The 17,149-nt window shown below is 38.9% G+C and overlaps 1 protein-coding gene across 2 annotated transcripts in view; it reads right to left on the bottom strand.

Annotated features, from left to right (window-relative positions):
• ccdc146 (coiled-coil domain containing 146) overlaps positions 1–15,617 on the bottom strand; it is a 55,940-nt gene extending 40,323 nt beyond the window's left edge. For both annotated transcript variants that reach the window (XM_036148872.1, XM_036148873.1), the window contains exons 1-7: positions 15,597–15,617; positions 10,818–10,900; positions 9,898–10,116; positions 6,927–6,978; positions 4,020–4,102; positions 2,327–2,420; positions 2,131–2,204 (exon numbers count right to left, since the gene is read on the bottom strand). In XM_036148872.1, coding sequence (XP_036004765.1) covers positions 2,131–2,204; positions 2,327–2,420; positions 4,020–4,102; positions 6,927–6,978; positions 9,898–10,116; positions 10,818–10,900; positions 15,597–15,602 — 611 coding nt within the window. In that variant the 5' untranslated portion in view covers positions 15,603–15,617. The remainder of the gene's footprint in view (positions 1–2,130; positions 2,205–2,326; positions 2,421–4,019; positions 4,103–6,926; positions 6,979–9,897; positions 10,117–10,817; positions 10,901–15,596) is intronic.
• Positions 15,618–17,149: the final 1,532 nt, after the last annotated feature.

Raw genomic sequence — 17,149 nt, 5'->3', positions numbered from 1 at the left:
AACGCGTTTGAAGCGACATACACACTAAACAGAGACCATGGAACACTGTCAGAAGAAGTCAAGCAAAGAAAGAGGAAATTATCCAGTTAGAGACAGGAAAAGAGACACAAACAATTCAGAATGATGTAGAACCTGCAAGTAATTGAGCAGTCTTCTTTGCTGTGTCAAAACTACTTTTCTTGGTTCTTTTGTTAAAGTTCTTAATGGTTTAATAAGCTAATAATAATAATAATAGATGAACAGTTCCAACAATATTTTAGCAGCTGTTTAAAATCCTGAAAACAAAAACAAACACTGGCAAAGTCAACTCTCTTGCACAACGTTGCCCCCTCTATTCAGCGTAAATGCAGCCTCGCATTTACTGTAGACCCCCCTGGCCGTTAATTAAAGACTTTCACATATTTTATTGCCTGTTAATATAAACTGGAAATCTACAGTTACATTGCAGCAACACATCAGAACAGGGGAGAAAAAGGGGGTTTTAGTGACTTTGGATGTAAAATGGTTGTTTGTGCCAGATGGGCTGGCCTGAGCATCTCATGAACTGCTCACCTACTGGGATTGTCACACGTAAACATCTCTAGGGTTCACATAGTTTGGTCCAAAAAAAAGAGAGAGGAAATATCCAGTGTCCAGCAGCTGAGTGGATGGAAATACTTTGTTGATGTCAGATGAGAATATGCAGACTGGTTCCTGATGATGGGCAGCAAACAGTGGCTCACTACAGTTTACAATAACTAGCTGTCGACCACGTTAAACCCTGGAGCACATGGGCTAAAGCAGTAAAAGACAAACACCATGTGCCAATCCTGTCACCCAAGAACAGGGAACTGAGGCTAAACAACTGGACAATAACAGATTAGGAAAATGCCACCAGATCCCAATCCAATAAAGCACCTCTAGGATGGCGTGGAAAAGTGGATTCTCGTCTTGTGTAGGTAATAAATCTGCAACAACTGGCGTGATGCCATCATAATTTGACACCTTGTTGAATATATGCCAGGAGGAATTGAAGGAAAAGAGGTCCAACGCAGTAATAGAAAGATATACCTAATAAAATGGGTGGCGAGAGCACATTTGACATATTTTATTACATTGGAATAAAATCTGAAAAATAGTTTTTATATTCACATCAGATTCAGATATTGCTTCGAAATAAATTATCAACTGCTCCTATGCGAGAGCAAAATTTCAGATGGTTTAGTTAAAGGTATAGTGGACGATTTTTCTAGAAATGTAGGCAAGAAACGGCCAAGTCACTTTTTGGATAACTGTGCGTGCGCAAGAACATCCTACCTGCTCCTCTGCTCCTCAGGGAGATCACCTTGAAAGAATTTCCCAAAAACACTACAGTCTTTTTACATCTGAGGCCTTTATCCTCTTCTCATAAACTTGTAAGACGTTTTTTTTTCTTGCGACTTTTCTTGCCAATTTCAAAGTATATGGCGAGAGCAGTGAAGCTACAATGAATGGTTGAAACCAAAGCTCACTGGATACATAAAAACTAGAAGTGCACATGCGCAGCAAGTGAAAACTAGCAAGGAATGTGGACGCACATTGCCGTTGGGTTAGCACGTCACAATGATTGGCATGTGGGTCAACCAATAGATAAGGTGATCAACCCTGGAATTCAAGCAGAAATATCGTCCACTATGCCTTTAAAGCTATAGTTGGTAATAGTTAATAACCCCTGAACCCATGATATACCGGGTAAAATCATCCTTCCATCTTGAAAGTAGTTAATACATTATGTATTCACAAAGTTTCTACCTTTAAGCATTCCAGATTTTAAAACCACATGGATTAGTATCACAAATCTATGGAGCATTTCACCATCCATGGCAGCTTGACAAATATGTACACTTTCAACCAAGAATACCCACAGATACGGTCAAAATAAATAAATGTAAACCAAACTACACAATATGACCGGAAAGAGTTTTGATTAAGGGATTTTTTTCTTTAAACCAATTAAATTTCTCTACTAAAAAAACTGTTGCAAGATCCAAGTGATTAGAGGGAAACTGTATCATCAGCGAAAGAAAAAGTAGGCCTACAGTAGTTCAGAATATGGGTTAGTTTCTGTTTCACAACTGGCTATGTAAAAATGTCAAAGTAAAATGCACTTACTCCCATAGAGAGCGCTTTCTCTCAGTGTTCTCTATTATCTTGTTAGGTATGCAGGCAAGCTGGGCTTTCTCAGCCTGAAAAAAAAAACAATTTAGAGAAATGCAACCAAAGTTGTAAGAAAACTGATGACATGCAAATATTTTATTTATGGTTTTAAAGCCAGCAGCTGAGGCCATTCATTATTACACACACAAACCTCTTTGATTTCCATGATCTCTTTCATTTCTTCCAGCTCTTTTTGTTCTTTTAATAGCAGCGTTTCAAGTGTTTCCACATCCTCCATCAGTGTTCTGCTCAAGAAATATAAGCAATGGGATATACAAATGTGTTTCTCATCACTTCTGTTACAGTATTTAACAGATGGTATAATTATTCTTCAAGAATAACCTTGACAGGACATATTAAAGTACAATGCAATGCCAATTAGGACAGCAACAACCTGGATATGATTTAACAGTTGTTTAATTGAAACTTTAGAGCATATGGGAGCAAGTTAAACCTGTCCCTGGCAGTTTATGTAAGGACAACTTTGTTGCAAAACGTCCCCATAAAAACACATCAGACCAGCCAAAAGTGTTTGTTAGTGATGAAGCAATGGCTATTCAGATGCATCTCAATAGATAGAAAAAAACACATTAGGGCAAAGACTGGTTCACCCCGGCACAGTCAGAGTAATGTTGGGTATGCTTTTAAGTGCCAGGCGGACAGTGACCAGTTATACATCAGGGAAACAAAGAAGCCACTGGCCAAAAGGATGGCCCAGTACAGAGGAGCAACATCATCAGGCCAAGATTCTGCAGGAAAGCGGCCCCTCTTTCAGAGATGAAGACATTCTCATCCGGGCAAGGGTGGTGGTCTCCACTATTAAAATACTGTTATTGTGAGCACAACTCAGGCCTCAGGGAACATTAAGCAAACATCAGAGCACTAATTATACGTTGGTCGCCTGACGGTTCTTTTTTGCACGAGAGCAACCAGTTTTAATAGTCACACCTAAACTTATTCGTCCACTTTGCAAAGGTATTGCTTATAAAGCTGAATTTTAACAGAAATAAACCTCCAGCAGGACCAGGCTCGGTGATAATGGTCATCTACCTAGACTCACGCAGGGTTTGAGAAGACAGAGCAGAAATATTGACTCTTCCCCTTTGTTTAGATCAAGACTGAAGACTCACTTGTTTAAAAAAAAAAAATATTCTTTCATTTTAACTGTTGTTTTACACTGTCTTTTATTGCACAGTATCCTTAAGTGACCCCAAACACGCCTTTAATTGTAAATTAAATGTATTCAACAGATTTACAAAAGTAGTAGAGCCATAATGCAAAAGATCCAGAGCTGGAACTACAGGATGGTGGCTCCATAAAATATTGACTCGAGGAAGGTAAATCTGTATGTGCGCTAAACCTTTCAGAATAATTATTTTTAAATATAAAGAAATGCATCATTTTACTTTTACTTCACAAGTTTGCACTACTCGGAAATTTGTGGTTGCAATGTGCCACAAATTCCAAAACAAGTAAAAATCAAAGCAACTGGACTTGTTTTCCGTAGTTGAAGACGTTAATTTTTTATGTTTTTTTGGAATGACCATGACCTGGATGACTGAGAAACTTCACCAGCAATGTGACACAAACCTTCAAAATGTCTGAATGTGTCTCCTGAGACACTATAAAAAAGGTAACCTAACATGCTTTTTTTCTGTGGGTTTTAAGATAAAAAAAAAAAAAAACGTGTCTGGAAAAGATACACGGATGGCGATAAAGAAACATGCAAACCCTACAAAAGTTAGTTCCTGGCCACGCTCAAATTTGAACAGGGACCTTCTTGCTGTGGAATAAAACGAATCACGAAGCCCAATCAAGCACTAACTTCATGCTGAACTTATCACCTGACATCCAGTTGTCTCTGGGCCACCTCCTTCTTCAAAACATCACATTTGTCCTTCAACATGTCTGTGTTGCCCTCCACCTCCTGCAGGATACACCAACAAATAAACATGAGATCGTATATTAAGGATGTTGAGGAGGTTCTAACAGACCCCAGAGGCTAATTGTTACTCCACATCTTTATAGAGCGTTAGTGTTTAAGGTTAGTCTGCATTGTGTCACAGAATACATTCAGTACCGACATGTTAAGAAAACAGGAATCCAGTTCAGGAACTCAAACTTTTGCGGCTAAAATTTAATCCTTCAGCAAAATCTTAATGCTGTATTCACCTTATTCCTGGTGGTGCCGCTATGGGTTGATGATGCAAACAGCTTGTGGCAACTTAACAAAAACTGATGTTAAGATGTGTGATTTCATGTTTTTTTTTTTATTATTGCCAAGTAACTTTTCTTTTCTTCAGGTCATCCTCCCTGTCTTAGAAAGATGAAGGCGCAGCCAATTATATGTAAATGTTGACATACTTTTTATCCATATTAGATCTCTGAGATGCAGTTTGCTTTCATGTAATAATGCTGGTTGGGAAGTTGTGCACACGAGTCAGGCTAAAACTGCATAAGAATCAGGTGGATATGTAATTACTTTTATCTGTAAGCAGGAAATGTGCCTCATGGCCAGATTTGGCTCTCAAACAGTAATATAAAATGTAGCCATGACTGTAAGGAGGGGAATTGCAACCAGCCAGAGATGCACATTTAGAATGATCTGAAATTGCATAATCAGTAAAAAAAAGAAAAAAAAAGGGTTGCAGTCCATCTCCAAAATATATTAAGGCCAGCTTTCAGTTCAAGTTATTCAAGGCTCAAACTCTACTCTTCAAAAGCAAATATTGCAAATTATGTATTTTGATGCAATATTGTGAGAGTTACTTAAGGGCCTTTGGTCCATTCATGCAGTTCTAGTCATATTTTATTCAGGAAAACCAATGTTTTTATTATTGCTGATTTCTGAAAACTAATGTTGTGTGGCTTTTCCAAATTTGACAAAGTTACATGATGTTGTGAGTGAAAAAAACTAAATTATAGAGCTTTAACATGCCCTGTGGCATCAGAGTGCTTTACACAAAGCAAAGCTTTCATCAGATACTGAAGAGCAGCACGATTTAATGTCGTACAATTAAACATAAAATAATGATATATAATGGGTATTTACTGCACGCTCCATAATAATTACACCCCCCCCCCTCCCCTGGCAAAGACGTGTTAAAAGCCTTGAGATAAATAAATCTGTTATTGAGGCAGCATAATCTCTCTTAAAACTGATTAAAATCCTACCATTGACGGTTGTACCTTCATTCAGAGGTTAAAGTCCCATATCAACCATAAAATAAGGACACCCCTGCTGTTTGTGCTTTGTACAGCCTCCTCTTGCTAAAAGGAAAACACTTCTCCTGTAACCCCCTTTATAAGGTGGAGCATACCGGATGCAGTGAGAGAGTCCAGGGTTCTGATTCTCGCTTGTGCTTTTTTTCCCTTCAGCTCACATCACAGGTTTTCTGTAGGGTTTTGGTTGTGAGACTGAGATGACCATGGAGGAAGGCCCTTTTTTATGTCTGCTGAACAACATCTGAGATTATTTCATCATTTGCTTTGGATTAATATCCTGCTGAAAGGAATTTTGGGTTTTCTGGCACAGGGACACCTAAATTGTAATTAAAATAGCGGTGTCCACTTTATTAAGTGCTCATTATCGGTACTTAATCGGCAAGTATCTAAACTGAAGTACAGTACTCGTACTCTGTCTGGGAAAAAAATGGTATTGGTACACCCCTAATTTAAAATGTTGATTCCCAGATCATTTTAAAAACAAAAGTGACCCTCAGCATTTTGGATCATTCATCATAGTTGACTTCTCTTAACACAAGACTCATCTGAAGAATTGTATTACTCTCCTCCATCGCTTAGGCTCTGCTTACAACAAGTAAAACTAGTGTTGAGCAAACGCCACACGTTTACGTTCGTGTTGCCAGAACAGAAAAGGCTTTTTTTCAGGCATGCCTTCCAAAGGACTGGCTGAAATACAGCCAGTATGTAACAATTAGAGAGACTTGGTGAGATGCCACTCTCAGCTGCAGTTCTTCCAAGGAGTATTTAGCAAAAGAAAAAAAAAAGATCAACTTATCCTTGAGCTCTGTAACGGTTTCAGTTAAACTTTTAAAAACTATTTCAAGTAGGCATTTTCATTTACATGTTTCCCCATGAAGGTTGACACAGATTAACAACACAGCTTACTTGCATTGCGTGTTCTCTCGTCTTTCCCATTATGAAAACTTGGCAAGAGGAAAACAGGAAGTCATGGATCCACTAATTAAAGGTTTCTCAGCTTTAAAAGGTGAAGTATGAATGAGAATAATGCCTCAGTTGCACTTATTTTATATGAATTGTTAGGAATTCCAATAAGTTTGGCACCAGTGGTTTCATAAAAAAAAAACTATTATTTCTAAACATAGGATTGCATTCCCTACTAAATAAACAATCAAAGTTTGGGTTTTCCTACAGTTTATACTTTACAATTATGCTACTGTAATCAAACAGGAAGTCGTTTTCATGATTTTACACATCTTGCAACGGACAGAAAAAAGCTCAGAGGACGTACAAACTTTTGCAAACTTGAATGTCTTGCCTTTGGATGAAGAAGTTCTATTCAACATATTTTTTTTTGTAAAGGAAAAGGGAGTGACAAAGTTTTGTGTTTCTTTAAATGAAATTTGAAAAAAAAGTTGTGATACGTAGGGATTAGTCTCAGTTGGAGGATTAAAGCAAAACGTCTATTTATCCTCTGTTAAAACTGCCTTTGCAGCTGTAATCCACGTCTCTGAAACCAAGTCGGGATGGTGCAGTGATGAACTTACAGCAGGTTGTGTTTGAATTTCTCTCTCCAGATACCTCTTCTCTTCCCAGAGACTGCATGGTGGTGAGGATAAGTAAGATAAGGCAATTGGGGGAGGGAGAGGGGGGGGGGGGGTTGGGGAGTTATTAAGAGAGAGAAAAGGCATGTTTCAGTTCCTGATTCGATGGAAAGAGGAATGCACAAGAACAAAATTGCAAAGACATTTTTCTCAGAATTTGACCAACCTGCATTTACACTACTACAAATAAAATGTTGATTAGAAAGAAAACAGAACTTTTCATGCATCACCGGTGAAGACAAGTCACATACAAATGCACCATACAGAACAATCTAGCTCTTAGAAACGCACATAAATCTTGGACACACACAGTATGAATGCGCCTATGAGAACATGATTTCTATGAATTTTTCATCTCCCAGAGGCAGATGCTTTTTGAGCAGTCGATTAAAGTTTGTATGAAATAATTTCAACTCAGCTTTGTCATTATGAAAAAACCTTACAACAGCACATACTGTACAACTGCACATTTCACAAGGCAAATGATATTAATCTTCCTGACAAGCTGAAATATTGGATATTAACTGATACAGAGAAAACGGCAGGAATGCTGCAATGGAGGGGACCGGAGGAGTGGGGGGAGGGAAAGTGCTGAATTCCTGTGGGTCTGTATGGGTACAGATAAAAAAAATAAAAAGTGATTTTTTTTTTTTTAAAGGGCATTTTCATGGTGAGTGTCTGCTTGTCATATGCGGACTGATAGCTGTGAGGAAAAGAGGCGAAAGAGGAAAACAAACCAAGGGGAAGTCGGGAGGAAGGGAGATTGAAGGGCTGGAAACAGGGGAGAAACAGAGATAGTGAAAACACAAGTCAGCTTCTGGGTAAAAAAAGAAGTCGTAAATAAAATGCCCTCTTAATATACTACGCACAGATATTACTGCATCTACACAAAATGCCCTTCACATGTTTTTTTTTTAGTTAATATTTAAATGACTTGCTGGGCCAATAACTCCATTCCAAAGTCTGCATTAAAAAAACCACAGACTTTCCATCTTTGCCATATAATAAGTAATTATATCCATGCAATGGTTTAATGATGTAGATACAACAAGGAGGATATTGTAAAGCCAGCATAATTAAATAATTGAGGTTTATCAACCAAATGTTGTCTGCTATTTTCTTTTCGAGATCATGTTTATTTTGCTTTCTCTCCACAGTTTTAGCAAAACAAACTTAGCAATACTACATTATTGATTAGCCGCTAACCAGTTCAATCGATGATCTATAATCAGTCCTTTATCAGCTTTCTAAAGTATTAATATTTCTCGAACCATTTCAGGTCAGAACCCCAAATTTCAGCATATTTCACTGGGATTTTGTATGACAGACCAACACCAAATTGGGCAGAATTGTGAAGCGGCAAAAAAAGAAAAAGAAAAAAGGTGGTGAAATGGTCCAGTCAAAGTTCACATTGATTTATTGGTGCTGTACAACACGTTTTCTCTCTAAAAGAAGGTTTAAAAAAAACACAAAAAAAACAACAACTGGACTTCTATTCTGAAGCTGAAGACATTTTGCTTCCCATCCAGGAAGCTTTCTCAAATCAAAAAGTCTGGAGTAGTGACTTTTTTTTTTGGACTGATCATGACCTGGATGACTTAGAATCTTCACCAACAGAATATCTTTTCCCTAACCACTAAGGAGTGGTGGCCTAGTGGTTAGGGCAGGGCGCTTGCATCCTGGGAAGGCTGCAAATTCCCCAGTTCGAATCCCACTGACTACAATGTTTGGTCCCTGAGCAAGACCCTTGGGTCCAGAATGCTTCCTGGGCGTTGCACAGTGGCAGCCCGCTGCTCCCTTAGGGATGGGTTAAATGTAGAGGACCAATTTCATTGGAATGTCCAAAGCTCCAATGACAAAAAAAAAATAAGATGATCATACATCCGCCGTGCCCCTCCTGACAGATTTAAATAAATGCATACAACTCTTTTCAGATTTTTATTAGTATTAACAATTTGACATTTTGTGTTAGTGTATCGCATAAATTCCCGACATATTACATTGAAGTTTGTGTTTCTAATGTGACAAAACATGGAAACGCTAAATATTTTCATTCCACTTGTCCTCTCCGCTTCAGTGCCAAGCGATTTTCCCATACACAATCTCTAACGTGAGATTGCGAGCACATGTTGCTCTGTTTAAGGGTCAAAAGCCAAGATATTTGGCCAAATATTCTGGAAAGACCGGGGCATGCGATGACGTTGCCAAGTAATTTTCCGCAAACCTCCCTTTGACCTCTTGACAAACTTAAGTTTGTGTGCAGAGATACCGCAGCTAGTGGTTTGTTTCCGTATCGGTGGGTGTGTTTGACCACTTGGACAAGTGGAAACTAGTGAGCTGAGGGAGGAAGAAGAGACACCTGCAGCAATAAGGAGGGAAATTGGTTGAGATGAGGAAAGGGGCCCTAGAGAGGAAAAGTAAAAGCTCTGCAGTGTTATCATTTTCTACTCCAATATTCTGAGGGCTCAGTACCAAAATCAACTGGAACCAGTTAAGTGGAAATCTCCTACAGGAGGTAATCATTCCTTGTTTTTATTGAGTGACCTCCAAATGCTGTAACACAAAAAAAATCAATTAATCAATCAAACAAAAAATATATGGACGTATTTGTGCTTATCCAGTACTCTTTCACCTTCACCTCTGTCTAGAGTCAATGAGACGATGCTGCCTCATGGAGCTAACGTCAGTGTTCGGTCCCCAGTTACGTCTGTGTGAGTCTTAATGCATACCTAAGCTTTTCTACTGCACATCACTTCCCCCTTCAGCACTCACTTCCCTCTTTTCTCCTTACTCACTTCAATCCCCAGTGTTCCTCTCAGTTGTTTCAAGTTTCCATTTGTGATTCATGCATTTTGACCAGCAGTTGCTGCACGGTGTGTGTGTGTGAATGCATGCATGCAAGCATCCGTCTCACCACTGCAGTTCGTGTCGTGCTGTGTGCTCTCTCTCCTCGGCAGCTCGGAGTTCGCTGTACACCTGCAGGAGCTGTCGCCTCAGTTTGCTGACCTCACCATCGGGCTCCTCGGAGGGGCACTGCAGCTCCTCCAGACTCTGTACCTCAAGCTGGAGCCGCTCCAGCTCAGCCCGACGCCTTTTTGCCTCTCCCAAAAGCCGGACCTCAGAACTGTGCACACTGCACAAGGAAATTAATTTATTGCATTCATTTGCAGCCTTCTAATTCTGTTCAACCTTATGACTATAAGCAGAAATCTGAAGACATGCAGGAACTATTTTTGCAGGACTTCAGGGTATTTTACCCCTAGAAGAAATATTAGTCCAGTGTTGAATTAACACACTACAAGAGACCATGCTAATTGGCCTTTGATGCATGGTTATATACTGTAAGACTTCTAATTCTGATATTAATATCTTATCAAATAACTCAAATTCTTACAGGTACACTAAGCTTTAAATGCAACCTATTATATAAACCTTTAGCTTCAAGCAAGATCCTGTTACAGCAAATTATTGCGCTTCTGTTTCAGAGTTAAAGTTACAGTTAATTGGCACATCGGCGCAAAGAACAGAGCCAACTAAATTCACAAACATACTGTAAGCCCTTTCACCCCCCAAAAGAACAGTAGATAATTTGGCAAATCTAGAAAAGCTGACCCGAATGAGCCAGGATATCACAATATTAATTGAGTTAGAGGGGTTGATCCTAAATCCATACTTGACCTGATTAGAGTTATAAGAGGTTTTCATCCCATGTTATAAGCAAAAGACAAACCAAATGTCAAACTCCAGAAGGTATACCAGCACAGGCAAATACTGACCCAAATATATGCTGCTTTGTCATGAGAAATGAAAAAAATAACAACAACAACAACATACCTCTTTAATGTGCCATGGAGTAGCTTGAAGCCATCTTTTAGCTTTGTGACTGCAGTCTGACTAATTTTGCCAAAGGACGACAGCTGAAAAAAGAAAGAAAAAAGTGATCATAAAATGAAAACACTGTTTTTCTTTGATGTAGAATATACATAGTCAATGAATTTAGAGTATGCGTTCCAATGTTCTTCAATTACATGTACCTTTAAGCAGTTATTAAACATTTTTCATTAAGACAATGTTTTTGTATTTTAAATCTATTATTGGTCTGTAATAGTCTAATAAACACGTTATTATTAGCTGGAGGTGAAGAATCATCAAAACGTAATTAGTCTAGATTTATGAAGGAAACTGAATTACTGAAGAATTTTCAATGAAATGAGTTACTGAACCTGGTTGTACTCATGTGTCGGTGCAGTTGTGTTTAGTTTTGTCTCTATTATAAAGTCCTTCACTGATCTGTTGCTGACATTAAGTCCCAGATCTTTGAATTGCTTTAGAAAGTAATACAGGCTTAATGCTTCTGTGTACATCTCTTTCCTGGGCGCAGACACCGATGGAGTTATTGCTCCTCAGAATCATTTTTAGTAAGTATGCATACGATTCATGAAAATTACTCCCTGTTACATGCTTTTGTTTAGCTGTACCTTGTTATTAGAAAAAGTAATTGATTGTGCTGTTGATAGATCTGCCTTAAATTCTGCATAAACTTTACCTTTTTTCCCCCTCTAGGATAGAAAGTAACTCCTGTATTAAACTATTTCTCTGTCCTGGACAAAGCCACTAACGGAGCTATTACTATATACTGTTATTTTCCCCAAATAGAAAGTACCTCTGGCTCAGTAGGCCTGTACTTAACTGTATTTTCCTGGATGGACTCAATGGAGCCATTGTCATGTCATTCAGTATTTTCCCTCACCTGGCAGTCCTGACGGATGGCCACTCATACTGAGCCTGGTTCTGCTGGAACCTCTAAAATAAGGAGCAATTTCTCTCCTACTGTCTCCACATGCTTTCTCGGCATGGGGGTTGCCATTCAGCAATAAATCATAAATTGAATTGGACGGTTTTGAATTATATTTAGGATTAAATTGAACTGTAGAATGGACCTAGATTCTAGGATTGCATTGCTTTGGGAACAATATGGATAGATTTGAACAACGTTTGGGCCAAAAACAGAATCCCCCCATTTTAATTGGAATTATTTAAAGTGTCTTGAGAGGACATCTATCATAAATCTGCAATGTATAAATGAAACATAAACAAGAGACACCAAAGGAAGAGTACCAAATTCAAAGAACACTTTTTTTATTGCTAAAACAGTTATAGTTATTGTGTTTAAATCCTCCAGAGTGTTTGTCAATCTTCATTGTTGAATCCCCTCATCTTTAAAAATCAGTTCCAAGAAAACTGCTTACGGCTCAAAAGTCTAATGTTATTTTGAGGGTGAGTTGAGTCCTAGAAGTGAACAACTGCACTGTTTTAGCTTTTCCTGGCTTCAGATTCAATAAGAGTTTGAACGCTTTACACGAAAGGAAGTTTTATTTTTGCTGTAACATCAAGAAGAGCTTTTTTATATATTGTCTGGACTCTTCACAGCAAAATGACTTTGACCGCCAAACACTAAAAACAAGAAAACAGATACTTTTAAAAAGGAATTAAAGCAGGATGAGGCGACTTAACTTTCCTGAACTTACACTAACAGGAAAAAGTTTGGACACACATTCCTGTTCCGTTGTTTATTTTTACTTTTTTATTAACTCTGGGAACTCCTTCAAGAATTTCGGAAAGCCATTTCAGGCGACTACCTTGTGAAGCTCCTCCGGGAAATGCCAAGAGCGTTTTATATTCTCGATTTTGAAGAATCGAAAATATAAAAGATGTTTTGGGTTATTTCACAATGTTTTGCTTGCTACATAATTCTATATACATTTGCTTCATAGTTTCACATTTTTCATTAAGTATCAACAATATAGAAATTAATCAAAATAAGGAGGCCATTGAATGCCAAATGGTAATCTAAACTTTTGACTAGTAATTTATGAGGTTTACTAAATTAAAAAACTACCAGATCCAACTTTTTAAAATCTTAAAGTAGAAGAGCTTTTATTGAAAAAGAACCACATGTAATGATTAGTACTCATTGTCCAATATTGAAGCACAACAGCTGCTTAGTGATTGAAAGATTAATTAAAACACACGCACACGCACACGCACACGCATCCTTGTTTAAAGTACAAAGTGAGTGACTTCCATTGACTTCCATTCATTTTCAATTCAGTTTTTGACTTACCCTTTACCTAACCCTAACCTTACTGACACTTCAGTACTAAACCTAACCCCTAGCCCAGAAAAAAGGGAAGGCCAAAAAAAGTCCCAATTTTACTAGTAAAATTAGCAAAAAATGTACTCCATTAGCTGCAAGTACAAAAACGCATGTACACACACACTAGGAAAAACAAAGCAAAATCTCATTCACATATCAGCTGGCAAACATTAGAGGTGAAATTATCTCCAGGAGTTGTGAATTGTCTCTCCTTGCAACAGGAGCTTTGTCGGTGCGCAACAGAGATAGAAACAAAGGACAGGTGGCGTTCCTCTCTTATCTTCACAGCCAGGTTGGTGGAGGGGCAAATAATGAGGGATAGCTTCGTCTGTATCACAAAGCTGCAGGATATCGCTGGTGGGAGCGGTGTAGTAAGTTTTCCAAACGGCATGTACACACAAGCGCTCAGATTACACACACACACACAAACACACACACACACACACACACGGACAGATATCTCGCCTCGACTTTAAACAGCGAGGATGGATGGTTGTGTCTTTAGATTCACCCCATATAAATTGTTCACCCGTCTGTTGTCATAAACACTCGCAACGCTCCAAGGTCTGAGAGGACACAGATATGAATGCGAGGAATGATGTGGATCGTTAACGTGATTTGTTCCAATTTTTTCTTTAACGCAGTCATCAAAAGGTCAGAAGACTACAACGAAAAACTGCCACCTTACATCTTAAAATGTACAAACTCCTAAAGCGTAACTTCAGTAGTAAAATATATATACATGTATACAACGGCAGCTAACAGACACTCTAAAAATGGTCAGAGTTTATGTTTTTTAGCAGCACAGATGACATCAGTGATGGAACAAACATCCTGGCTGTGCGCTGAGCATTTATCTGTGAGAAGCAGCCCGAGGCGCTTTCAGCAACCCTCTTTTATTCCGCTGCCAAAACTGATCTGCCGCAGTGAAAGGGGGATTGGCGGCTTCATGAAGTGCTTGCATGATGCTCACATGTGGCAATGCACCTTTGAAGTAAGGGATACCGAATCACTAAACGGAATTTATGCAGGCAATGTTTATTATTTCTCCTGCAACTACATAGACAGAGCGGGGATGCGATCGTTGCTGAATTTGAGTGTGCAGTTCAGAAGGTATGTGAAATGTATATCAAAAAGAAATGGAGGCTTTAGTAGTCCACGCCCTGAGGGAAAAATAATAATGATGGCTTTGAGGAATAGCGCTGCATTCCACTTGACTGGTGACTAGGAGAATATGGTCCTATCAATGCAGAGGAGTAGGGGCTTTACTCAGTGTTCTCCTTAGATGATTGAACTCCTCACCCTATCTGAAACGGAGTCCAGCCATCATACTATAAATGGTCATTTCAGTTTCTATATTTTTTTAAGTACTGCCTATATTGTCTTTTGCTTTAACAGCGTTGGAAAACAGGAGGCTATAACAAAAATGAACCAAAAACAGTCTGTTATTCATTGATGGGAAAAAAACTAAAACACGGGTGAAGATTTTGCAGAAAAATAACACACGTGGTCATGACACAGCAAAAACATGATTCCAACCGCACTGATCTTGGTAAGCATTCACCGTGCTGAATGCAAATGCATCCAAAGCATCACGTGAAGTTCAAAGACATTTCAGGACTATTTCATGAGATTTAGACAAAAGTGCGGCTCCCGGGCAGATTTCGTGCAGCCCCAGACTCCAATTCAGGACTGAGATACTTGGCCCGCCAGCACAGTGGTTCCTGCAGACAGAGAGTTCTTACAATGGAAGCAACTTTATCCACAACTGATGGCCACATACATGAGGATTAGAATACAAACCGACCAGTGAATCAAGAACTTCATGTTTTGGCTCAGTTATTTCTTCAATACCACACGTCAAAGCAGCCCTTGAATTTAATCCAAAAACGGTAAAAAAAACTAAACAAACTGGAGTTCTATTCTGAAGCTGAAGACGTTTCGCTTCCCATCCAAGAAGCTTTCTGAATCCAAAATGTCTGGAGTAGAGTGGAGTTCTTAGCTTTATAGACCTGCCGGCGAGGCCTCGTTAGAGCTTAGATTCACATGTAGAATGAACTGGAACTGATCGCCCCAACAGTGGAGAGTTGTTAGGCTCAACCTTTGCCTGGCTCGCAGGAGAAATGTTGTGATCACATGCATGGAGGTGTGTGAATTGGGGTGAAACTTAGCGGGAATCAAACCTATTGCTGTGTTGTAAGTTTTTGAAAGTTGAAACCGGAGCCTCCCTCTGTTTTTTTCTCCCTTCCTGGATGGGAAGCAAAACGTCTTCAGCTTCAGAATAGAAGTCCACTTGGAATGATCCTGACCTGGATGACTGAGAATCTTCACCAGCTTACAACACTTGTATTAATGCAAATAAGACCCAGTCAGTTGAACCATCTCCTGCTCTGTCCTGCAATTACTTAGCTGCAAGACAGCAAGATACTGGCACTCTTCCACTTCAGACAGCTCACCTTCATCGCACAACAAGCACGCCACCTTCTTCGGGTTGATTACCATGGTCTCCAGTGAACACTGAAGGTCATGGTCTAAAGATGCCAGCAGAAGCATATCTTCTATAAAAAGGGAAAAGGTGAGACATCACCATTCCCAAACCAAACAACCTTCCTCTCTAGAACTAGATTTTCAGATCATGTGCAGCGGCGTGTAGCCGCTGCATACTTTGGGTGTGCAAAGCTCAGATAGCCCTGACAAATAACTCGGACATCCCATGCTCCTTCAACACTCAAACAAAACGAATAGAGGGACATGGATGTAAATCTTTTCTAGATCACATGCAGACTAGACATACAAACTCCCAAGACTTCCTTGGAAATTCTGCGAGGATAAAAATCTGATCCACTGGACCAGAGCCAGGAACAAAGCCACGCTGCGTCTTCTGAATTTGAACTTCAATAATTGGACACTGCTCTTATAAGACGTTTATCAAAACCAAAAAAAAAAAAAACAAGATGCCAATACAATTTTATGAGAATTTTATTGTAAGCTAGAATCGACTCAACGTAGATTAACATGCAGCCTGGGAAAGAATTGCTTCAGGAAGAAATTGTGGTCGACAGAATTAATTTGCTGATAATATGAGGTTGCTTAATGAATGTACCATTAGAGACTCTGCTTCATTCATAGCAACTCTGAACAAAACCACCAGAGGAAGACTACTGTATATCTTATTGTGATATACAAAGCAAGTCTGCTGTTCATTGCTTAACAAGACTTTGTTTTTGTCTGAGCAAACAAACTTATTCATAAACCCACCACTGGTGACACCACGGCAATTAAAAACACGCAATATTATCAGCAACGGGCGCCTCTGAACAATTAGGATGATACTACAAATTAGTTAGCTCTCATAAAGCTCATATAAAGCTTCCTTAAAAAAAATACATCTTTTGTATTACTGATGCTTAAGTATGTTTTTTTTTTCACCAACCATATTCTTAGGAATGACACATTATAATTGACAGTGAAGAATCCTTAATAAATAGAAGACTAATTAGGTAAATTCAGATTTTATGTTTACGTCTGGGTTCACTTGGTCATGTTTTGGATCGTTATCCAGCTGGATTTCAGTTTTGTGGCAGAGGTCAGCATATTTTCCTGGTATTACAGCATCCGTAATGCCAAGTATTATATCACAATTCCCAGAGTCTTCAGAAGACAGGTAATTGTACACAATAAATGTTACATTATATGTAGAAAAAAAGCTTTAAAAATATCTTTCATGGCCTTGATTTGTACTCAATACTTCCTTGATTTGTACTCATACTTCTAGTTATGTAAAACCTTTTTTGATCTTTGCTCTCAACAAGACTAAGGGTGAGGTTTCTCTCTTGCTGCCATTTCCTGCCTTAAACAACAAAACCATCGGCTTTAATTCAATTACACGTTTTCTTGAGTTTCCCACTTTTGGCAGCGGCTTAAGAGAAATCGGCTCCTGAGTCACACAGTGTTGATTTTGGATGAAAAGGATGCTGTAGATTGTTGATTAGAAGAAATGCTTCAGCAG

This window comes from Fundulus heteroclitus, chromosome 17, assembly GCF_011125445.2.
Source record: "Fundulus heteroclitus isolate FHET01 chromosome 17, MU-UCD_Fhet_4.1, whole genome shotgun sequence".
Lineage (NCBI taxonomy): Eukaryota > Metazoa > Chordata > Actinopteri > Cyprinodontiformes > Fundulidae > Fundulus > Fundulus heteroclitus.
This window is presented reverse-complemented; position numbering and strand designations above follow the sequence as displayed.